A 25,185-nucleotide genomic window follows, 5' to 3' on the forward strand; every position below is an offset into this window, starting at 1 on the left:
TTTAAATTGAGGGGAGATAGATATAGGACAGATGTCAGAGGTAGGTTCTTTACTCAGAGAGTAGTAAGGGCGTGGAATGCCCTGCCTGCAACAGTAGTGGACTTGCCAACATTAAACGCATTCAAATGGACATTGGATAGACATATGGACGATAAGGGAATAGTATAGATGGGCTTTAGAATGGTTTCACAGGTCGACGCAGCATCGAAGGCCAAAGGGCCTGTACTGCGCTGTAATGCTCTATGTTCTATGATCCGGTGGTGCACTACGGCAACCCTAGCAATACAGGGCGCCGAGTACGCCGATCTTAAGTTATATGTACTCCCTGACCTCTGCGCTCCTCTCCTGTTGGGACTGGACTTCCAGTGTAACCTCAAGAGCCTAACTCTGAAATTCGGCAGGCCCCTACCCCCAGTCACTGTATGTAGCCTCGCGACCCTAAAAGTCGACCCTCCCCTGCTCTTTGCAAATCTCACCGCCGACTGTAAGCCAGTCGCCACCAGAAGCAGGCGGTATAGCATCCAGGACAGGACTTTCATCAGGTCCGAGTGTAGTTGGATCTGAACAGAGGCTTTAATACACTTACAACAGAGCCAGTCTATTCGTCGTTGAACTTCAGATGAACTGGCAGGCTGGCTCTAAGGCACTGATCTTTATACATCGGTCCCAGGGGGAGGAGTCCTGGGCGGAGCCAAGGGAGGAGCCCAGTACAAACTCTCACGTACTCCCAGAGTGACTCCCCCTGGTGGTCGGATAGTGCAACTGCACTTACAATGGTGGATAGTGAACATATGTACACGGAGTTATATTGGCAAGTTATATTGATCTTACAACGGGTAGATAACTAACATATATACATGGAGTGATATTGGCAACTATATATAGTGTGAATCACATTCACCACACCGAGGTCCAGCGACTCTTGCGGGAGGGGATCATCGAGGCCAGCAATAGCCCCTGGAGAGCCCAGGTGGTGGTCGTCAGGACCGGGGAAAAGAACCGGATGGTTGTAGATTACAGCCAAACCATAAACCGGTACACGCACCTCGATGTGTACCCCCTTCCCCGGATCACAGACATGGTAAACCAGATCACACACTACCGGATGTTCTCCAGGGTGAATCTGAAGTCTGCATACCACCAGCTCCCAATCCGCCCGGGGGACCGCCACTACACGGCCTTTGAGGCAGACGGCCGCCTCTTCCACTTCCTCCGGGTCCCCAGTCTCAGTCTTTCAAAGAACCATGGACCGAATGGTGGACCAGTACGGTCTGCGGGCCACATTTCTGTCCTATTACGCCCAGTCGGTCCCCAACTATACGTACTAAGCCCGCCCACGAATCTTCCCACTGGCAGCCGATGCCCGCCAGGCCTTCAGCTGCATCAAGGCGGACATCGCCAAAGCCACAATGCGCGCGGTGGACGAGTCCGTCCCCTTCCAGGTGGAGAGCGACGCATCAGAGGTCACCCTCGCCGCTCCCCTCAATCAGGCAGCCAGGCCAGTAGCATTTTTTTCACGCACCCTCACCGCCTCTGAAATTCAACACTCCTCGGTCGAAAAAGAAGCCCAAGCCATCGTGGAAGCTGTGCGGCACTGGAGGCACTACCTCGCTGGTAGGAGGTTTACCCTCGTCACCGACCAACGATCGGTCGCCTTCATGTTCGATAATACGCAACGGGGCAAAATCAAGAACGATAAGATCTTGAGGTGGAGGATCAAACTCTCCACCTATAATTACGATATAGTATATCACCCTGGGAAACTCAACGAGCCCCAGATGCCCTGTCCCGCGGCACGTGCGCCAGCGCGCAAGATGACCGACTCCGGGCTATCCACGATGACCTCTGCCACCCAGGCGTGTCGCGTCTTTTTGTCCGACGTCACTTCGTCCAACGACACTTCGTCCACGTCTTTTGGTCCAACGTCTTTTTGTCCGCACGTCTTTTGGTCCAACGTCTTTTTGTCCAATTATCCAATTACAAATTTAGCTGGACTTACCTGGTGATTTTTCTTAACTAGAAATAACTGCAAATTATCTTCGATGTAGTGCAGTAACACAGACAATACTTGTTTAGAGTTCGAATGCTCTTATTTGACTGTTAAGTGCATGAAACTAGAAAGTAACCCTTTCCCACAAAACTTCATAAAATGTAGCCGATTTAAGTTATTTTTAAAAATCTGCGAGGGACATGCAGAGCGTTGTCACCTCACGCCTGTGAACTTCTGTTAGTTCATTAAGGGAGGCATATGCAGGGTGTACTTGATTTTCCGGTGATTGACATTTTAAAATATATCCATCATTTGGGGCACTGGCGCCTGGCATATTTTAATGCAAAGGTCTTTGCAAAATGTGAAATGACAGCTTTGCGTTTCGCAGATATTAAACTGATTGTCGGAAGGAACTTGGTTCCCGTAAGTACACTAACACAGCAAAATCTGAATCAATCCGTACATGATCGGAATATACATTATTCAATATAAGATTTCAACCCTCTGCTAGGTAAAGTGCAAACACCCCTCTTGTAGGAAACACATACGAAAGGTGTATCACAAGGAATGGCGTGATTATGACAAATTGCAGCATCGGTTTTCAGTGATGTCCCCACTGCTAGTTACAGAGCCGGATCAAATTTAGACTGAGTAAATGTTCTGTTTATATAATCCCTATTTCAATAATCGCAGAGATCAACTCTGGCAATATAAGTCAAGTTACAAAAAGTCTTTGACAAAAAAAATCATCCGAGAAAAAAACGTAACAAGTCACAAAAAGTCTTTGACGAAAAAAATCATCGGACAAAATGACATTGGACCAAAAGACGTGCGGACAAAAAGACGTTGGACCAAAAGACGTGGACGAAGTGTCGTTGGACGAAATGACATTGGACGAAAAGACATAGCACCCACCCAGGGTCCCAGGTTCGATTCCCCGCTGGGTCACTGCCTGTGTCCCCGTGTCTGCGTGGGTTTCTTCCGGGTGCTCCGGTTTCCTCCCACAGTCCAAAAATGTGCAGGTTAGGTGGATTGGCCATGCTAAATTGTGCCTTAGTGTCCAAAAGGTTAGGAGGGGTCATTGGGTTACGGGGATAGGATGGAAGTGAGAGCTTAAGTGGGTCGGTGCAGACTCGATGGGCCGAATGGCCTCCTTCTGCACTGTATGTTCTATGTACTCCACTGAGGAGGTCAGAGCCATGACCAGGGACTGCCCGATCTGCGTGGAGTGGATAAGGCCCACCTGGTAAAGGCAACCTGGCCCTTTGAGCACCTCAGTATCGATTTCAAAGGGCCCCTCCCCTCCACCAACCGCAACACATATTTCTTCAACGTCGTTGACGAGTTCTCCCGCTTCCCCTTTGCAATCCCCTGCCCCGACATGACCGCGGCCACCGTCATTAAAGCCCTACATAGTGTATTCACCCTGTTTGGTTTCCCCACATACGATCACAGTGACAGGGGCTCGTTGTTCATGAGCGACGAACTGGGTCAGTACCTGCTCAGTAAGGGCATCGCCTTGAGCAGGACTACCAGTTATAACCCCCGGGGAAACAGGCAGGTGGAGAGGGAGAACGGGATGGTCTGGAAGACCGTCCTCCTGGCCCTGCGGTGTAGGAATCTCCCAGTTTCCCACTGGCAGGAGGTCCACCCCGACGCACTCCACTCCATTAGGTCCCTCCTTTGCACGGCCACAAATGAGACCCCTCATGACCGCCTGTTTGTTTTCCTCAGGAAATCCACCTCCGGTGCCTCGCTTCCATCCTGGCTGAAGACACCGGGGCCTGTCCTACTCCGCAAACACGCCAGGAGCAATCAGTCTGACCCCCTGGTCGAGAGGGCCCAGCTCCTACACTCCAACCCCCAGTATGCATACATAGAACATCCCCGATGGCCAACAGGATACGGTTTCCCTCCGGGACCTGCCGCCCGCAGGTTCCACTACCACCGCCACCCCAACTTACCCCGCCCAACCTACGCTGACCAGTGCCCCCGCCCCTACATGGCACCTGCACCCCCTCCCGCCCCCCCATTGCCCCTTCACCGACCCACAGGAATGAAGCTCCAGAAGACACGCCCCCTGAGTCCGCCTCTGTACCCGCACCGGCAACTTCACTACCCATGCCCGCATGGACGAGTTCGACACCCAGGCCAGCTGCGATACCAGAGCTTCGGCGATCAGAGCGCACGATCTTGGTGCCGGACAGGCTGAACTTGTGAACCCTTCACCCCCGCTAGACTTCATTTTTTTAACAGGGGCTGAATGTGTAACTGTACCGTGCTGTTGCCCATGAGGGCTCCACCTATAGACCATTGTAAGGTATTACCTGGAATGTATCATGTTGGTGCCTTTGTGGGCTCCGTCCCTGGCTCCTCCCCTTGAGGGGAGGTATAAAGAGCAGTAGCCCAGTAGGCAGCTCTCAGTAGCAGAGCAGTCGCAGGCAGGCACTGTTCTAGTCGATTAAAGCCACAATTTTCATCTACACTCTGTTTCGCGTGAATTGATGGTCACATTAAGGTTACAGAGATAGGGAGGGTGTAGAGGCTGCAGGTTAGAGATATAGGGGGTGGAGTGGCTGGAGGAGGTTACAGAGATAGGGAGGGGTTTCGGGGCTGGAGGAGATTTACAGAGATAGAGAGGGGTGTAGGGACTGGAGGAGGTTACTGAGATAAGGAGGGGTGTAGAAGCTGGGTTAGACACAGGGATTAAGGAGGGGTCTGGGATATTGGTGGAGTTTAGAAATATAGCAATTGTTGTAGGGAGCTGGAGGAGGTTACAGAGAGAGGGAGGGGTGTAGGGGCTGGAGGAGGTTACAGAGAGAGGGAGGGGTGTAGGGACTGGAGGAGGTTACAGAGATAGGGAGGGGTGTAGGGGGCTGGAGGAGGTAACCGAGATAGGGAGGGATGTAGGGTCTGGAGGAGGTTACAGAGAGAGGGAGGAGTGTAGGAGCTGGAGGTGGTTACAGAGATAGGAAGGGTGTAGGAACTGGATTAAATTACAGAGATAAGGAGGGGTGTAAGGGGGTGGAGGAGATTACAGAGATAGGGAGGGTTATAAGAACTAAAGATGTTTCCAGAGATAGGGAGGGATGTATGTGCTGGAGGAGGTTACATAAATAGGGGGTGTAGCAGGAACTGGAGGAGGTTACAGAGTTAGGGAGGGGTGTAGGGTCTGGAGGAGGTTACAGAGATAGGGAGAGGTGTAGGGTCTGGAGGAGATTACAGAGATAGGGAGGGGTGTAGGGACTGGATTAAATTACAGAGATAGGGAGGGGTGTAAGGGGGTGGAGGAGATTACAGAGATAGGGAGGGTTGTAAGAACTGGAGGTGTTTCCAGAGATAGGGAGGGATGTCGGTGCTGGAGGAAGTTACAGAGATAGGGAGAGTCGCAGGAGCTGGAGGAGGTTACAGAGATAGGGAGGGATGTAGGGTCTGGAGGAGGTTACATAAATAGGGGGTGTAGCAGGAACTGGAGGAGGTTACAGAGTTAGGGAGGGGTGTAGGGTCTGGAGGAGGTTACAGAGATAGGGAGAGGTGTAGGGTCTGGAGGAGATTACAGAGATAGGGAGGGGTGTAGGGACTGGATTAAATTACAGAGATAGGGAGGGGTGTAAGGGGGTGGAGGAGATTACAGAGATAGGGAGGGTTGTAAGAACTGGAGGTGTTTCCAGAGATAGGGAGGGATGTCGGTGCTGGAGGAAGTTACAGAGATAGGGAGAGTCGCAGGAGCTGGAGGAGGTTACAGAGATAGGGAGGGGTGTAGGGTGATGAGGTTACAGAGATAGGGAGGGGTGTAGGGTCTGGAGGAGGTTATAAAGACAGGGAGGGTTGTCGGGGCTGAAGGAGGTTCCCATAAGACCAAAAGACATAAGAACAGAATTAGGCCGGTCGGCCCATCGAGTCTGCTCTGCCATTCAATCATGGCTGATATTCTCTCATCCCCATTCTCGTGCCTCTCCCCATAACCCCTGATCCCCTTATTAGTCATGCACCTATCTATCTGTCTTAAAGACACTCAGTAATTTGACCTCCACAGCCTTCTGCGGCAAAGAGTTCCACAGATTCACCCCCCTCTGGCTGAAGAAATTCATCCTCATCTCTATGTTAAAGGATCATCCCTTCAGTCTGAGATTGTGTCCTCTGCTTCTAGTTTTTCCTACAAGAGGAAACATTCTCTCCATGTCCACTCTATCCAGGCCTCGCAGTATCCTGTAAGTTTCAATAAGGTCCCCTCTCATCCTTCAAAACTCCGAGTACAGACTCAGAGTCCTGAACCGTTCCTCATACAACAAGCTCTTCATTCCAGGGATCGTTTCTTGTGAACCTCCTCTGGACCCTTTCCAAGGCCAGCACATCCTTCCTTAGATATGGGGCCCAAAACTGTTCACAATACTTCAAATGGAGTCTGACCAGAGCCTTAGAAAGCCTCAGAAATACATCCCTGGTCTTGTATTCTAACCCTCTTGACATGAATGCTAACATTGCATTTGCCTTCTTAACTGCCGTCTGAACCTGCACATTAACCTTAAGAGAATCGTGAACAAGGACTCCCAAGTCCCTTTCTGCTTCCGATTTCCAAAGCATTTCTCCATTTAGAAAATAGTCTATGCTTAAATCCCTCCTTCCAAAGTGCATAACCTCACATTTTTCCACATTGTATTTCATTTGTCACTTCATTTGCCTCTCTCCCTTCTTAAACAGTGGTGTTACATTAGCCACCTTCCAGTCCTCTGGGATCCTTCCTGCCTTCAGTGATTCCTGAAAGATCATCACCAATGCCTCCACAATCTCCTCAGCTATATCTTCTAGAACCTTGGGGTGTAGTCCATCCGGTCCAGGTGAATTATCCACCTTCAGACCTTTCAGTTTCCCCTGAACCTTCTCCTTAGTAATGGTCACTGCACTCACCTCTGCCCCCTGGTTCTCCTGGAGCTCTGACATCCTACTGGTGTCTTCCATAGTGAAGACTGATGCAAAGTAACTATTCAGTTTGTCTCGCATTTCTTTGTTTCCTATTATTACTTCTCCAGTCACATTTTCCAGTGGTCCAATGTCTATTTGTGCCTCTCACTTACCTTTTATATATTGAAAAAATCTCTTCCTATCTTCCTTTATATTACTAGCTAGCTTGCACTCATACGTCATCTTCTCCCCCTTATTGCTTTTTTAGTTGTCCTCTGCTCGCTTTTAAAGGCTTCCCAATCCTCACCACTTTGTATGCTTTTTCTTTAGCCTTTATGCTGTCCTTGACATCCCTTGTCAGTCATGCATGCCTTGTCCTTGCCTTGTTACGAAGGGTTGTAGGGACAGAAGGAGTTTACAGAGGTCAGAAGCAGTATAGGGTTGGAGGAGGTTACTGTGATAGGGAAGGCTTTCGGGGCTAGAATGGGATACAGAGATTAGGTGGGATGTAGTTAGCTGGAGGAACTTACAGAGACAGGAGGAGATTCCAGAGATAGGGAGGTTGTAGGGTCTGGAGGTGATTACAGACATAGGGAGGGTTGTCAGAGCTGGAGGAGGGTACAAAGCTAGGGAGGATTGCAGGGACTGAAGGAGGTTACAGAGATAAGGAGGAGTGTAGGGTCTGGAGGAGGTTCCAGAAATAGAGAGGGGTGTAGGAGCTGGAGGAGGTTACAGAAATAGGGAGGGGTGTAGGAGCTGTAGGAGGTTATAGAGATAGGGAGGGCTGGATGGGCTGGAGGAGGTTACAGAGATAGGGAGGTGTGTTGGGGCTGGAGGAGGTTACAGCTATATGGAGAGGTATAGGGGCTGGAGGAGGTTACAGAGATAGGGAGGTTTGTCGGGGCTGGAGGAGGTTACAGAGATAGGGAGTGGTTTGGGTTTGGAGGAACACACAGAGATAGGGAGGGCTGGCTGGGCTGGAGGAGGTTACAGAGATAGGGAGGTGTGTTGGGGCTGGAGGAGGTTACAGCTATATGGAGGGGTATAGGGGCTGGAGGAGGTTACAGAGATAGGGAGGGCTGGATGGGCTGGATGAGGTTACAGAGATAGGGAGGTGTGTTGGGACTGGAGGAGGTTACAGCTATATGGAGGGGTATAGGAGCTGGAGGAGATTACAGAGATAGGGAGGTGTGTAGGGGCTGGAGGAGGTTACAGAGATAGGGAGGTGTATAGGGGCTGGAGGAGGTTACAGAGATAAGGAAGTGTGTAGGAGCTGGAGGAGGTTACAGAGATAGGGAGATGTGTAGGGGTTGGAGGAGGTTACGGAGATAGGGAGAGGTGTGGAGCTGTAGGAGGTTACAGAGATTGGGAAGGGGAGGAAATATGTGTGTTGTATGACAAAACCACGTGTGTACTGGGCCGGACGCCAGTGTGGGTCAGTGAACAAAGTGTGTATGTGTCCATGAATCAGTGGGATTAAGTACACTGGGGGAGGTGGGGGCGATACATGTGGATTAACGGATGTTTCGGAGGGGGACAAGGCTGAACGACATTCAGAAGCCTGAGGAGTGTGTGCCTACCTGGTTGCTGAAACATTCAAAGCTGCAGCCACTGTCTGAAACGTCTGGAAACTGTTGCAGCCGGTGAACTCAATCCGGGGGTAATACCACATGTAGGCAAGACACATTTCATCAGTGGTACTCAATCCACCCTGTGAACAGGACAAGAGCATCAGAGAGAGGTATCCAACACCCCTCACTGTGACACTCAGATATACCCCACCCCCTGACCAAAACACTGATATATCCCAGCAGCCTCATTACTACACTCTGATATATCCCACTCCTTTGACTCTTGATATATTCCACACACCTCACTGTGACATTCTGATCTATCCACACCTCTCACTGGAACACTGACATAACACACCCTTTTCTTTTTGACACTCTGATATATTCCGCACACCTCACTAAGGCATTCTGATACATCTCACAATCCTCAATGGAACACACTGATAAATCCTACACCTATCACTGTGACACTCTGATATCACCCACACCCCCACTGTAACAGTCTGATATACCCGTACAACCCACTGTAACACTCTGAGATATCTCACAACCCTTACTTTAACTCTGATATATCCCACAGACCTCATTGTACCACTCTGATATATCCCACACCCCTCACTGTAACTCTGATATATCCCACACCCCTCACTGTAACATTCTGATATATCCCACACCCCTCACTGTAACACTCTGATATATCCCACACCCCTCACTGTAACACTGATATATCCCACACCCCTCACTGTAACACTCTGATATACCCCACACCCCTCACTGTAACACTGATATATCCCACACCCCTCACTGTAACACTCTGATATATCCCACACCCCTCACTGTAACACTGATATATCCCACACCCCTCACTGTAACACTGATATATCCCACACCCCTCACTGTAACACTCTGATATACCCCACACCCCTCACTGTAACACTGATATATCCCACACCCCTCACTGTAACATTCTGATATACCCACACCCCTCACTGTAACACTCTGATATATCCCACACCCCTCACTGTAACATTCTGATATATCCCACACCCCTCACTGTAACATTCTGATATATCCCACACCCCTTGCTGTAATAGAACATAGAACATAGAACAGTACAGCTCAGAACAGGCCCTTCGGCCCTCGGCCTTCGGCCCTCGATGTTGTGCCGAGCAATCACCCTACTGAAGCCAACGTATCCACCCTATACCAGTAACCCCCCCCCCCCCCCCCCCATTAACCTTATTTTTTAGGACACTAAGGGCAATTTATTACAGCCAATCCACCTAACCCGCACATCTTTGGACTGTGGGAGGAAACCGGAGCACCCGGAGGAAACCCACGCACACACGGGGAGGACGTGCAGACTCCGCACAGACAGTGACCCAGCTGGGAACTGAACCTGGGACCCTGGAGCTGTGAAGCATTTATGCAAACCACCATGCTACCGTGCTGCCCACAATATTCTGTAATATTCTGATATAACCCACACCACTCACTGCAACACTCTGATATATTCCACACCCCTCACTGTAACACTCTGATATATCCCACACCCCTCACTGTAACACTCTGATATATCCCACACCCCTCACAGTAACACTCTGATATATCCCACACCCCTCACTGTAACACTCTGATATATCCCATACCCCTCACTGTAAACTCTGATATACCCCACACCCCTCACTGTAACACTCTGATATATCCCATACCCCTCACTGTAAACTCTGATATACCCCACACCCCTCACTGTCACACTCTGATATACCCCACAACCCTCACTGTAACACTCTGATATATCCCACACCCCTCACTGTCACACTCTGATATATCCCGCACCCCTCACTGTCACACTCTGATATACCCCACAACCCTCACTGTAACACTCTGATATATCCCACACCCCTCACTGTAACACTCTGATATATCCCATACCCCTCACTGTAAACTCTGATATACCCCACACCCCTCACTGTAACACTCTGATATATTCCACAGTCCTCACTGTAACACATTGATGATATATACTCACCCACGTTATTGTTGATCGATTCTCCGTGTTATATGTGCATTCTGTAATCAGCACATCCCCCTGGTGAGGAAGCAGAAAATAATCAGAGGGATTTGAATACATAACAAATATCCTCACTGAAATATAAATAAACAACATTGGAACCCATGTGGCAAAATCAGCATGCAAGGCATTTGATAACAATAGTCTGAAAATATGAGTGAGCAAGATAGAGACCGAGACAGGGGAGTCAGAGATAGAGAGAAAGAGAGTGAGCAAGGGTGAGTGACATGGGACTGATTCTCCACCCCCTCGACGCCAAAATCGCGCTTGACGATGGGGCAGAGAATCCGTTTTGGCGCCGGTTTTTAAATTCTCCGTCCTCCGAAAATTGGCGTACTCGTAGAGCACCGATTAGCTACCGGCCATTGTCTGACGCCCGACTCGCGTTGCTCTGTCCCCCACCAGTTGTGATCTCTATGTGTGCATGTACACAAGGGGTTAATGTGTAATCAGTAGCACCACATGATCACTAGAGGGCCGGACCAACAGGGATATAAAAGGCAACCACATTAGGTCTCTCTCTCTCTCGTGGGTGCACTATGACCAGAGCAATAGCAGGCTAGTTCAGATGGCTAGTGGAGTTATGCATAGTTACCGTAGTTAGATCTTGTTAACCTTAAAACTAGTATCAAAGTTAAAGTAAAGAACTCATGCAATTATTGTTATAGTTACTCAATAAACCTTTTGTTACTACTGGACAAGTTCGAGTCTTCTTCATCAAGATTCCAAATACCTCATCACTAACCAAGGTTTGAGTAGCACATGTTACCTACCACACAGGTAACAAAACATGGTACCAGGAATGGGGTTTTAACAGAACTAACTAGATTAGGTTAGACAAAAAGAGAAGAAAATTCAGACTGGACATTCAACTGTGGAAGACTTCGCAGCAAATGGATCCTCGACGACTAACTATGGGAGTCATTGGACCTTCAGGGCAGCTGGAAACAACCTGTAATAAGTTATGACTGGAAAAGATTTGAACAGATATTCCAAATATTTATCGCAGCTAAGCACGGTCTCTGACCTAATGAAAATAGCACAACTACTCTCAATAGGAGGGCATGAAGCTAGAGAAATCTATAATTGCTTTAATTACTTAGAAGGTGAAGACAACAGCAATATAGAAGTAATACTCAAAAAATGTTATGAACACTGTAAGAGTCAGTCTGGTGAGATGCTGGAAAGATTTAACAATTGTCATAAATGCCAGAGAAACGGACGGCCCATCACTGATTTTATTACAAATCTCAAGTTTATATCACAAGGCTGTGGTTATGCTGATTTCAGAGACACTGTAATAATGAATCAATTAATTTCTGGACTATCTGATAAAAATTTGAGGGAAGAACTATCACAAGATAAGTATCTAACTCTAGAAATCGCTATACAAAAATGCCTTGCTTATGAACAAAAACAAAATCAATACATTACAAACACAGAATCAGTATCTGGAAAACAAAATCGGTAAAAATTACGCGAATACTCACCACGAGGCAGAGGCAGGGTTGAAATTTAAGAAGACGGAAGTTCTGAGCAGCAGCCATCTTGCGCATGTGCAATCTGACCAGTCCGCACATGCGCAGTTCCCTAAAAGACGCAAACCGGCAAAACAGTGTTCTACGCATGCGTGAGAAGCCACGCATGCACAGTTGCAAAAAGAGTGCACAGTACAGGAAACTCGGAGTGCGCATGCACAATTGAGTCCTACACATGATGTCACGAGCGTAATGACGTCAGAGGACCAGGACCACGCGCACTTAAAAGGGAAATGCCCGAAAATGGACAAAAAGAAATTTAAAGCTGCAAAACCCAATTTTCTTACCTCAAAAGACAGAACAATTCCTGAACCTACACCAGCTGTTGAAAATAACTTTCACAACACCCTGGAACAAGCAGTTAGCACCACCCAAAGTGAAGAGCACAATAACAAATTCGAAACCAAAGAAGATGATTTGTCCATTGAACATTAAGACAACGATAACAACTCCGAAACAAAAAGGGATGATTTTTCTATCGAACAATACACACAATACTACTCAGACATGGCTGAGTTATTCGGATATGCTGATCACAGCATCAACATGGTTGAAAAGCTCAACACTAGTCTTTTCATGGTAAATGAATCCAATACCATGATGCCATGGCAGATCATCAATACATTGGATGACAGCAACCTGTCAAATACCCAAGAAGAAGACAATGCCGCACAGAGAGCACAGAATGACTCCGTTGAGAGAGCACAGATCGACTCTACAGCGAGAACACTGCACAACTCCAGACAGAGAACGATGACAGACTCCACAGAGAGAGCGATGACAGACTCCACAGAGAGAGCGACGCAAGCCTCCACAGAGAAAGCGACGCAACCCTCCACAGACAGCTCGGTGACAGACTCAAAAATGGAAGCAAGCAAACACTCCATAGCAAAAACCATGCACGAACAAGACTATGAAAGTCTACCAAGCTCACGTGAACAACAAAAAGACTATTACAGTCTATCCAGCTTATTTGAGCCACCAGAACCCAGCTCATTTAACCAACAAGAACACAGTCTACCCAGCTTATTTGAGCCACCAGAAGAAGACTATGAAAGTCTACCCAGCTCATTTAACCAACAAGAAGACACTGAATGTCCATCCACTGTATGTGAGGCAAGTGATGAAGAAATCACAATTCCCATACAGGATGTGTAGGATCACAGCGAAACTGACAGATCTCAGCTTGTCTGCACAGAAGCACTCAACAATCAGAGGACGGCCACCCAAGAGTCCAGAGAGACCACGTCAATTGAAATCTTGAAGATTTTGACTCCAGAAGAGGAGCACCAAAAAACCGAAGGTGATTCAAATGAACCAGAATAATTCCAGAAGAGGAGCACAAAGAAATCAATGATGATTGAAGTGAACCAGAAATGACTCTAGAAGAGGAGTACCAAGGAAACAAAGAAGAGGAATCAAATCCACCACAAATGACTGATGTCACCAACATCAATCCAACATCAGATCATTCTCACAATTCTCAAGAAGAAACGCTCACTGTAACGGACACCACAAAGGACACTGACACCAATAACTGTGACAATGACTCACATCATCCACACGGAACACTCATTGAGCACAACAGGAACAACAAAAACTGCAAGAAGCACAGCAGAAACAAGAGCAACAACAGCAACAATGAAAACAACAAAAGCAACAACAACAAGAAGTGCTGAAGAAACAAGAACAATGACAGCAACATCAAAAACTACAAGCACAACAACAAAAACTACAAGAACAACAACAAAAACAACAAGAAGCATAACAAAAACAGAAACAACAAGCACGACAAAAACAACACCCACAACGAAAACGACCAAGACAGAAACAACAACAATGAAACAACGACCTGTACAACATGGCACAACTCTGCACATGAAGGACAATGCCACAGCACACTGCAAAACAATGGCAAGAGTACAAACATGCCATGGCATGGCAAAAATTCTCACAAATTCACATTTGCTCCACAACAAACAAGCAAACCAGTGGTCAAGAAAGATGACATGCAGAATCAATACCACAAACACAGGAAAAAGGTCCAGGTCAGACAACAAAGATGTAACACAGAATCGCTACTGCAAACAGAGGGGAAAAAAGCATAAATCAGTCAACAAAGTGATTTGACCATTCAAATACCTCATTGATGACTTCTTGGTTACTTAAACGCAGGAACACTGTCGACGTTCACAAAGAAATAACAACATCAACATCACCACTTCAAAAACAGAAGAAGAAAGCAACTCGACCGAACAGACTCATAAAGTATGGACTCACAAAAAAAAAGTTTTAATTAAGACTGGACTCATAAATATTAATTGACTTTGTATAATCATCAAGATCATCACAACTTGTACATAACATCATTTATCTACCTATTTCACGCAAGCAAAAAAACCTAAGAGGCTAAAAATGTATTAACATTTGACGGACTAACTCATTGATTTTATGTAATGCATTTGCAAACTGCATCCATTATGTTTGTTCAATTTTCTTTACAACATACAGAAAATATGTAACACGATAAAAAGGGGGATGTAGTGATCTCAATGTGAGCATGTACACAAGGGGTTAATGTGTAATCAGTAGCACCACATGATCACTAGAGGGCCGGACCAACAGGGGTATAAAAGGCAGCCACATTGGGTCTCTCTCTCTCTCTCAAGGGTGCACTGTGACCAGAGCAATAGAACATAGAACATAGAACATAGAACGATACAGCGCAGTACAGGCCCTTCGGCCCTCGATGTTGCACCGACATGGAAAAAAAAACTAAAGGCCATCTAACCTACACTATGCCCTTATCATCCATATGCTTATCCAATAAGTTTTTAAATGCCCTCAATGTTGGCGAGTTCACTACTGTTGCAGGTAGGGCATTCCACGGCCTCACCACTCTTTGTGTAAAAAACCCACCTCTGACCTCTGTCCTATATCTATTACCCCTCAATTTAAGGCTATGTCCCCTCGTGCTAGCCACCTCCATCCGCGGGAGAAGGCTCTCGCTGTCCACCCTATCTAACCCTCTGATCATTTTGTATGCCTCTATTAAGTCACCTCTTAACCTTCTTCTCTCTAACGAAAACAACCTCAAGTCCATCAGCCTTTCCTCATAAGATTTTCCCTCCATACCAGGCAACATCCTGGTAAATCTCCTCTGCACCCGTTCCAAAGCTTCCACGTCCTTCCTATAATGAGGCGACCAGAACTGTACGCAATACTCCAAATGCGGCCGTACCAGAGTTTGGTACAGCTGCATCATGACCTCATGGCTCCGGAACTCAATCCCTCTACCAATAAAGGCCAACACACCATAGGCCTTCTTCACAACCCTATCAACCTGGGTGGCAACTTTCAGGGATCTATGTACATGGACACCGAGATCCCTCTGCTCATCCACACTACCAAGAATTTTACCATTAGCCAAATATTCCGCATTCCTGTTATTCTTTCCAAAGTGAATCACCTCACACTTCTCCACATTAAACTCCATTTGCCACCTCTCAGCCCAGCTCTGCAGCTTATCTATGTCCCTCTGTAACCTGCAACATCCTTCCGCACTGTCTACAACTCCACCGACTTTAGTGTCGTCTGCAAATTTACTCACCCATCCTTCTGCGCCCTCCTCTAGGTCATTTATAAAAATGACAAACAGCAACGGCCCCAGAACAGATCCTTGTGGTACGCCACTCGTAACTGAACTCCATTCTGAACATTTCCCATCAACTACCACTCTCTGTCTTCTTTCAACTAGCCAATTTCTGATCCACATCTCTAAATCACCCTCAATCCCCAGCCTCCGTATTTTCTGCAATAGCCGACCGTGGGGAACCTTATCAAACGCTTTACTGAAATCCATATACACCACATCAACTGCTCTACCCTCGTCTACCTGTTCAGTCACCTTCTCAAAGAACTCGATAAGGTTTGTGAGGCATGACCTACCCTTCACAAAACCATGCTGACTATCCCTAATCATATTATTCCTATCTAGATGATTATAAATCGTATCTTTTATAATCCTCTCCAAGACTTTACCCACCACAGACGTTAGGCTCACCGGCCTATAGTTACCGGGGTTATCTCTACTCCCCTTCTTGAACAAAGGGACCACATTTGCTATCCTCCAGTCCTCTGGCACTATTCCTGTAGCCAATGATGACCTAAAAATCAAAGCCAAAGGCTCAGCAATCTCTTCCCTGGCTTCCCAGAGAATCCTAGGATAAATCCCATCCGGCCCCGGGGACTTATCTATTTTCACCTTGTCCAGAATTGCCAACACTTCTTCCCTACACACCTCAATGCCATCTATTCTAATAGCCTGGGTCTCAGCATTCTCCTCCTCAATATTATCTTTTTCTTGAGTGAATACTGACGAAAAGTATTCATTTAGTATCTCGCTTATCTCCTCAGCCTCCACACACAACTTCCCACCACTGTCCTTGACTGGCCCTACTCTTACCCTAGTCATTCTTTTATTCCTGACATACCTATAGAAAGCTTTTGGGTTTTCCTTGATCCTACCTGCCAAAGACTTCTCATGTCCCCTCCTTGCTCGTCTCAGCTCTCTCTTTAGATCCTTCCTCGCTTCCTTGTAACTATCAAGCGCCCCAACTGAAACTTCACGCCTCATCTTCACATAGGCCTCCTTCTTCCTCTTAACAAGAGATTCCACTTCTTTGGTAAACCACGGTTCCCTCGCTCGACCCCTTCCTCCCTGCCTGACTGGTACGTACTTATCAAGAACATGCAATAGCTGTTCCTTGAACAAGCTCCACATATCCAGTGTGCCCAACCCTTGCAGCCTACTTCTCCAACCAACACATCCTAAGTCATGTCTAATGGCATCATAATTGCCCTTCCCCCAGCTATAACTCTTGCTCTGCGGGGTATACTTATCCCTTTCCATCACTAACGTAAAGGTCACCGAATTGTGGTCACTGTCTCCAAAGTGTTCACCTACCTCCTAATAGTCCTCCTACCTCCTACCTCAATAGCAGACTAGTTCAGATGACTAGTGGAGTTACGTATAGTTACCATAGTTAGATCTTGTTAACCTTATCACTAGTATCAAAGTTAAAGTAAAGAACTCATGCAATTATTGTTATAGTTACTCACTAAACCTTTTGTTACTACTGGACGAGTTCGAGTCTTCTTCATCGAGATTCCGAAGACCTCATCACTAACCAAGGTTTGAGTAGCACATGTTACCTACCACACAGGTAACAAAACACCACCGGCCGAATTCCCGACGGTGTGGGACTTGCATGGTCCACAGTGGTGGACCTACATTTTTGTGGCCCTGAAGCTTAAACTGTTATGGGGGCCCCTTCGCAACCAGCAACGAAGTCTGGGTAACCACTGTTATCTTCTTCAATGGGGTTGTTCCACGACAGATCACCAAAAAGATTTTCAAAATGTAACCACTACATCTCAGATTTTGATTAAAATTGCTGTACTGGATTATCTCACATGTCAAAGTCACTGGTGTGAGTAAAAATTTCCTATGCCTTTATAGTTTTCGAGTTATGGGGGGATGAAAATTAGGGAAATGTTATATACATGCGTGATGCATTAGAGAATGATGAAATAAAACATAGAAAAGACCATAGTCAATATAATCTTTTATTTTAGACACCTATGAGAATACATACTACATGAAGCACATTTTACAAAATACTCTTTGTTCTGTTTTTTCTAGCAACATATTCACGGACAGTTTTGTCATATGAGAGCTTCCTTGCAATGTCATTGTCTAGAGACAATATCCATAAAGGATTTAAGTGCTCTTCAGTCATGGTAGACCGAAATTTGTTCTTTATAAAGGATAGCTTTGAAAAATTCCTTTCTGCTTCACAGCTCGTGATAGGCATTGTCAAGTACAGCTTAAGCGCAGTAGTAATATTGGGGAACACTTCAATTAGGTGTTGCTCCCAAATAAGCTGAAGAACCTCTGTGCATTGCATTTTAGATGGCGTGTTTTCTTCTGTGTTCTGGGATTACCTAAGGTGCAAATATTCTTTGAGCTGATAACACTCGTTTACTAATTTGTGGTCAGTATCATCTTTGTAATACGATATTATAAGTTTAATACTGTCCTCATCAATTTCAGAATTGTTCACCAATTCTGAGAGGAACTTGAACCTTTTCGCAATCTGTTCATATGGGTCACTCCTCTTGCTGGATTATCAAGCAGTCATAGAGTTGATATAGAACTTCTATCCTAAATTTGGCAGCTCCTCTCTAAGAAGCAATTTGTTCCATCTGAAAATTTCCTTGTAACAATGCGTTTGGAAGCATCAGAATAACTTGAGGTGATATCTTCACACAAACCTTTTGCTTCTGATTCATAGTGTGCAATCCTATCGGCTGAATTTTCTTTGAGTTCTTTAACAAACGAAAGTAAAGATGATAGCAGAAGAGAACCTTCAAATACATCAAAACCAGGGGGTTTGGAGTTTCTTACTTGTTTTGTTGAAACGCTCCAGCACTTCTTCCCAAACGACTGTTAAAATAGCATATTCCAGCTTTACCAACTTGGGGTATAAATTCTTTGCATCTCGTTTACATTCAGGCTTAGATACTTAGATACTTAGAACAGTACAGCACAGAACAGGCCCTTCGGCCCTCAATGTTGTGCCGAGCAATGATCACCCTACTCAAACCCACGTATCCACCCTATACCCGTAACCCAACAACCCCCCCCCCCTTAACCTTACTTTTTAGGACACTATGGGAAATTTAGCATGGCCAATCCACCTAACCCGCACATCTTTGGACTGTGGCTTCTCTTTGGCTTCTCTTCTGAGTCTTCAAAAATATGTTTGAGAGTTTGTAAAATGGCCATATATCCATTTTTAATTGCCCGGACTGCTTCATAGTGTGCAGACCATCTAGTTACACTTAAGCTCTTTGGAGAAAAATGTAGATTGCGCTCCTGCAAAATGCCAAAATAGTCAACAACTTCAGGTACAGTAGACACTGCCTTTTCTCCAACAAGGTTAAGTGAATGGGCTGCACATAGTCGGCGTACCTGTTAATGTTTTTAAAGAGTGCTTGCAGCCCTTTTTCACCTGTATTACTTACCTTACTTTTCTAAATATAACATTTATTTTTGAGTAGGGGTAATTAAAATATTATATCGTTATGAACACTTTATTGAAAAAAATTCTTGTCCAGATCGCTATCACGAGTGCTATCACGTTGAAAATTCACGTTAGCATTGTGATTGCCTTTTCAACGGCTCCCCTTTTTTGTTACGACACGTCACCTACTGTTTGTATTTCTGTCATAAATCGTAATAGTGTTTTAAATTATTTATAATTATTTTATATTAAATATATTTAGAATGAAACATCCTTAATTTTTTGTTTATGGCTAGCCTACATAATACTTTAATAACCTTTAAATTTTTATTTTAACTATTACTTTGTATTGAATTACACTATATTATTAATATATTTTTTTAACCCCTTCTCATACAGTAGACCCACAATTTTTAAGTAATGTGAACTAAAGCCACTTCTGGGGCCCCTCTGGGATTAGGGGCCCTGAAGCTTCAGCTTCATTAGTTTCATAGTAGATCCACCCCTGATGGTCCAGCCATTCAGGAACCTCGCTAAGCGGCTGCGGACTCAGTCCGGGGCCGTTACAGTCGGGGGAGGGCCAATCGGTGGGCATGTATGTGGGTGGTCCAGGGCACGCAAGGGGCCGATGAGGGACACTGTTTCATCGGTCTATGGGCTGAGTCCGCCATGGAGCACCGGCCGGCCACTGGAGCCCGCCGCCTTGCGCATGCGCAGCCTCTGACCCGGAATTGCTGGGGCCATATCGGCAGCTAGAGCTGTGAGCTTGAGGCTGCCTCCCAGCTAGATCCCAGCAAAGCGGGGAATCTGGGCCGTGATTCTCCGAGCTCGCGCCGGGTCGGAGAATCGCCGAGGGGTGCACGCAAATCCCGCCATGCCGCTCTGACGCCAGGCCGGTGATTCCCCGGCGACCGGAGAATCGGCGCCAATCGTTTCGCACGGACACCACGGCGCCGGTCGGGGGCTGTTGAAAGCGGCTCCCGCAGCGATTCTGCGTGCTCGACGGGCCGAGTGCCCGCTGATTCCCGCCGGGCCGAGTGCCCGCCGATTCCCGCCGGGCCGAGTGCCCGCCGATTCCCGCCGGGCCGAGTGCCCGCCGATTCCCGCCGGGCCGAGTGCCCGCCGATTCCCGCCGGGCCCAGTGCCCGCCGATTCCCGCCGGCATCATTTGCGTATGGTCCTACCTGGCTCCATGGTGGCCAGGCCCGCAATAGGGAGCAACCGGTTTGCGGGCGTGCTAATTCCGGGGGGGACCTATGTTCCTCCACACCGGGCCCCTGTAGGGCTCCGCCACGTTGCCTGTGGGCCAGCGCGGAGACGGCTGTATCGTGCATACGCGGACCTGCGCCAGCTGAGGCAGGCCGGCTTTTGGTGCCGGAGCAGCGCACAGCACTCCGGCGCCATTCTAGCCCCCGAGGATGGGGAGAATGACTGGGCCTGGAGGCCCGTTGACGCCAGCGTCACTCGCGCCGGTTTTGACACCGGCGTCAACACTTGGCTGGGATTTCGGAGAATCCCGGCCGTGGCCTTTGGACGCCAGTTTTCCTGGCGTAAAACACCACATTTTTCCCGACGGCGTGGGGATTTAGTCCCAAAAACGGCGAATCCAGCCCATGGAGAGAGAGAGAGAGAGAGAGACAGTGAAAGAGACAGAGAGAACGAGAGCGAGAGAGACAGAGAGAAAGAAAGATAGAGACAGAGACTGAGTGAGACAGTCAGAGGGAGAGACAAAGAAAGTGACAGAGCGAGAAAGAGAGAGGGAGGGAGGAGAGAAAAAAACCAGAGAGAGACCGATAGAGAGACAGGCATAGGATCATAGAATGTACAGTGCACAAGGAGGCCATTCAGCCCATCGAGTCTACACCGGCCCTTGGAAAGAACATCCTACTTAAGCCCACACCTCCACCCTATCCCCATAACCCAGCAACCCCACCTAACCTTTTGGACGCTAAGGGACATAGGCAATCCACCTAACCTGCACATCTTTTGACTGTGAGAGGAAACCGGAGCACCCGGATGAAACCCACACAGACATGGGGAGAACGTGCAGACGCCACACAGTCACCCGAAGACGGAATCAAACTTGGGTCCCTGGAGCTTTGAGGCAGCAGTGCTAACCACTGTGCCACCCCTAAAAAAAAGAGAGCGACAGACCGAAAGAGGCAGAGAGAGACAGACAGAGAGATAGATAAATAGAGAGAGATAGACAGACAGAGAGAGACAGACAGACAGACAGGCAGAGAGAGACAGAGACAGACAAAGACAAACAGTGAGAGACAGACTGACAGAGACAGATAGACAGAGACAAACAGACAGAGAGAGATAGAGAGAGAGAGACAGACAGAGAGAGACAAACAGACAGAAAGAGACAGATAGAGAGAGACAGACAGACAGAGAGAGATAAACAGACAGAGACAAACAGACAGAAAGAGACAGATAGAGAGAGACAGACAGACAGAGAGAGACAAACAGACAGAGACAAACAGACAGATAGAGAGAGACAGACAGAGAGAGACAAACAGACAGAGACAGATAGACAGAGACAAACAGACAGAGAGAGACAAACAGACAGAGAGAGAGAGATAGAGAGAGAGAGAGAGAGAGACAGACGGACAGAGAGAGACAGACGGACAGAGAGAGACAGACAGAGACAGATAGACAGAGACAAACAGACAGAGAGAGAGAGATAGAGAGAGACAGACAGACAGAGAGAGACAAACAGACAGAGACAGACAGACAGAGACAGGCAGACAGACAGAGACAGATAGACAGAGACAAACAGACAGAGAGAGAGAGATAGTGAGAGACAGACAGACAGAGAGAGACAAACAGACAGAGACAGACAGACAGAGACAGGCAGACAGAGAGAGACAGATAGAGAGAGACAGACAGAGGGATAGATATAGAGGGCTGGATTATTCTGCCCCGGCCGCCACAAGAACGGCATGTGTGAGACATGGACAATGAAGAAGTCCATTGACCTTGGGTGGGTCTCTCCGGTCGCCGGGTGAATGCAGACACAGAATCCCGCCCAGAGAAACAAGACAGAGAGGGCGAGTGAGTGAGGGAGAGAGAGAGAGACAGACGCAGAGAAAGCCACAGCAAGAGAGAGACTAAGTGACAGGGAGAGACATCGAGACACAGATGAGAGAGGGAGAGAGAAACAGCGAGAGAGTATAAGAGGGAGAAACAGAGCGAGAGAGACAGTGAGAGGGGGGAGAGAGAGAGAGAGCAAGGGAGAGAGAGAGAGAAATGGAGAGAGATTGACAAAGAGAGAGGTGGAGAGGTTTAACATAGATACATAGAACTTACAGTACAGAAGGAGACTATCCGGCCCATCCAGGCTGTACTGACCCACTTAAGCCCTCACTTCCACCCTATCCCCGTAACCCAATAACCCCTCCTAACCTTTTTTGGACACTAAGGGTAATTTTGTTTTTAGTATGGCCAATCCACCTAACCTGCACATCTTTGGACTGTGTGAGAAAACCGGAGAACCTGGAGGAAACCCACGCTGACACGGGAGAACGTACAGATAGTGACCCAGCGGGGAATCGAATCTGGGAACCTGGTGCTGTGAAGCTACAGTGCTATCCACTTGTGCAACTGTGCTGCCCTAGATCTGGGGGATGCTCAATAGGCCGGAAATGGAAAAGCGCAGAGATCTTGGAGGGGTGTAGGGGCGGGTGGAGGTTACATAGGGAGGATTGTCGGGTCTGGAAAAGGTTACAGAGATAGGGAGGGGTGTAGGGGCTGGAGGAGGTGAATGAAATGAAAATCGCTTATTGTCACGAGTAGGCTTCAAATGAAGTTACTGTGAAAAGCCCCTAGTCACCACATTCCGGCGCCTGTCCGGGGAGGCTGGTACGGGAATCGAACCGTGCTGCTGGCCTGCTTGGTAAGCCAGCGATTTAGCTGAGTGAGCTAAACCAGTGAGAGATAGGGAGAGGTGTAGGGTCTGGAGGTGGCTACAGAGATAGGGAGGGGTGTCGGAGCTGCAGGAGGTTCCAGAGATAGGGAGAGGTGTAGGGACTGGAAGAGGTTACAGAGATAGGGAGGGGTGTAGGGGCTGGAGGAGGTTACAGAGATTGGGAGGGGTGTAGGGGCTGAAGGAGGTTACAGAGATAGGGAGGGATGTAGGTGCTGTAGGAGGTTCCAGAGATAGGGAGGGTTGTAGGGGCTGGAAGAGGTACAGAGATAGGGAGGGGTGTAGGTGCTGTAGGAGGTTACTGAGATAGGGAGGGGTGTAGGCTGGAGGAGGCTACAGAGATAGGGAGGGGTGTAGGGGCGGGAGGAGGTTACAGAGATAGGGAGTGTTGTAGGGGTCTTGGTGAGTCTGCAGTGTGAGCTGTCGATGGCCACAACATGGGGTTTTTGTTCGGACATTTGGTGATTGTTTTTTTGTGGGTCTTGTTTATGTCACCACACTTACCCTCTTCACACGGGCTGGTTCCTTCAAAGTTTTTGTTTCCTGAAGATTGAAATCGTAGTTTGTATCTTGTGCAAGGATTCCGATCTGTTTCCCATCTCTAAAATCAAATTGAAACTTTAATATTAGACAGTATATACCTGGCAGCCCCTTCCCTATCGGACAGGGATTAACCCTCTCACCCACCTCCTCCCAGTTACACACACAGCAGCCCCTTCCCCTATCGGAGGGGGATTAACCCTCTCCCCCACCTCCTCCCAGTTACACACACCGGGCAGCCCCTTCCCCTATCGGAGGGGGATTAACCCTCTCACCCACCTCCTCCCAGTTACACACACCAGGCAGCCTCTTCCCCTATCGGAGAGGGATTAACCCCCTCACCCCCTCCTCCCAGTTACACACACCAGGCAGCCCCTTCCCCTATCGGAGGGGGGGATTAACCCTCTCACCCACCTCCTCCCAGTTACACACACCAGGCAGCCCCTTCCCCTATCGGAGGGGGGGATTAACCCTCTCACCCACCTCCTCCCAGTTACACACACCAGGCAGCCCCTTCCCCTATCGGAGGGGGGGATTAACCCTCTCACCCACCTCCTCCCAGTGACACACACCAGGCAGCCCCTTCCCCTATCGGAGGGGGGGATTAACCCTCTCACCCACCTCCTCCCAGTTACACACACCAGGCAGCCCCTTCCCCTATCGGAGGGAGGGGGGATTAACCCTCTCACCCACCTCCTCCCAGTGACACACACCAGGCAGCCCCTTCCCCTATCGGAGGGGGATTAACCCCCTCACCCACCTCCTCCCAGTTACACACACCAGGCAGCCCCTTCCCCTATCGGAGGGAGAGGGATTAACCCCCTCACCCGCTCCTCCCAGTTACACACACCAGGCAGCCCCTTCCCCTATCGGAGGGGGGTTAACCCCCTCACCCACCTCCTCCCAGTTACACGCACCAGGCAGCCCCTTCCCCTATCGGAGGGAGGGGGGGATTAACCCTCTCACCCACCTCCTCCCAGTTACACACACCAGGCAGCCCCTTCCCCTATCGGAGGGGGATTAACCCTCTCACCCACCTCCTCCCAGTTACACACACCAGGCAGCCCCTTCCCCTATCGGAGGTGGATTAACCCTCTCACCCACCTCCTCCCAGTGACACACACCAGGCAGCCCCTTCCCCTATCGGAGGGGGGATTAACCCTCTCACCCACCTCCTCCCAGTTACACACACCAGGTAGCCCCTTCCCCTAATGGAGGGGGGATTAACCCTCTCACACACCCCCTCCCAGTTACACACACCAGGCAGCCCCTTCCCCTATCGGAGGGGGATTAACCCCCTCACCCACCTCCTCCCAGTTACACACACCAGGCAGCCCCTTCCCCTATCGGAGGGGGGATTAACCCTCTCACACACCCCCTCCCAGTTACACACACCAGGCAGCCCCTTCCCCTACCTGAGGGGATTAACCCTCTCACCCACCTCCTCCCAGTTGCACACACCAGGCAGCCCCTTTCCCTATCGGAGGGGGAACTCGCTGCCTGAAGGTAGCTGAGAGACTAAGAAACACGGGCGTCGTGCCTCAAACCTGGGCA

At 48.3% G+C, this 25,185-nt stretch overlaps 1 protein-coding gene across 1 annotated transcript in view; it reads right to left on the reverse strand.

Moving 5' to 3' along the window:
• LOC119951004 (DBH-like monooxygenase protein 2 homolog) overlaps positions 1 to 25,185 on the reverse strand; it is a 41,165-nt gene that overhangs the window by 15,074 nt on the left and 906 nt on the right. The window contains exons 2-4 of the mRNA XM_038774035.1: positions 23,596 to 23,692; positions 10,496 to 10,555; positions 8,473 to 8,603 (exon numbers count right to left, since the gene is read on the reverse strand). Of these exons, the coding sequence (XP_038629963.1) occupies positions 8,473 to 8,603; positions 10,496 to 10,555; positions 23,596 to 23,692 (288 nt within the window). The remainder of the gene's footprint in view (positions 1 to 8,472; positions 8,604 to 10,495; positions 10,556 to 23,595; positions 23,693 to 25,185) is intronic.

This window comes from Scyliorhinus canicula, chromosome 16 (assembly GCF_902713615.1).
Source record: "Scyliorhinus canicula chromosome 16, sScyCan1.1, whole genome shotgun sequence".
Taxonomy (NCBI): Eukaryota; Metazoa; Chordata; class Chondrichthyes; order Carcharhiniformes; family Scyliorhinidae; genus Scyliorhinus; species Scyliorhinus canicula.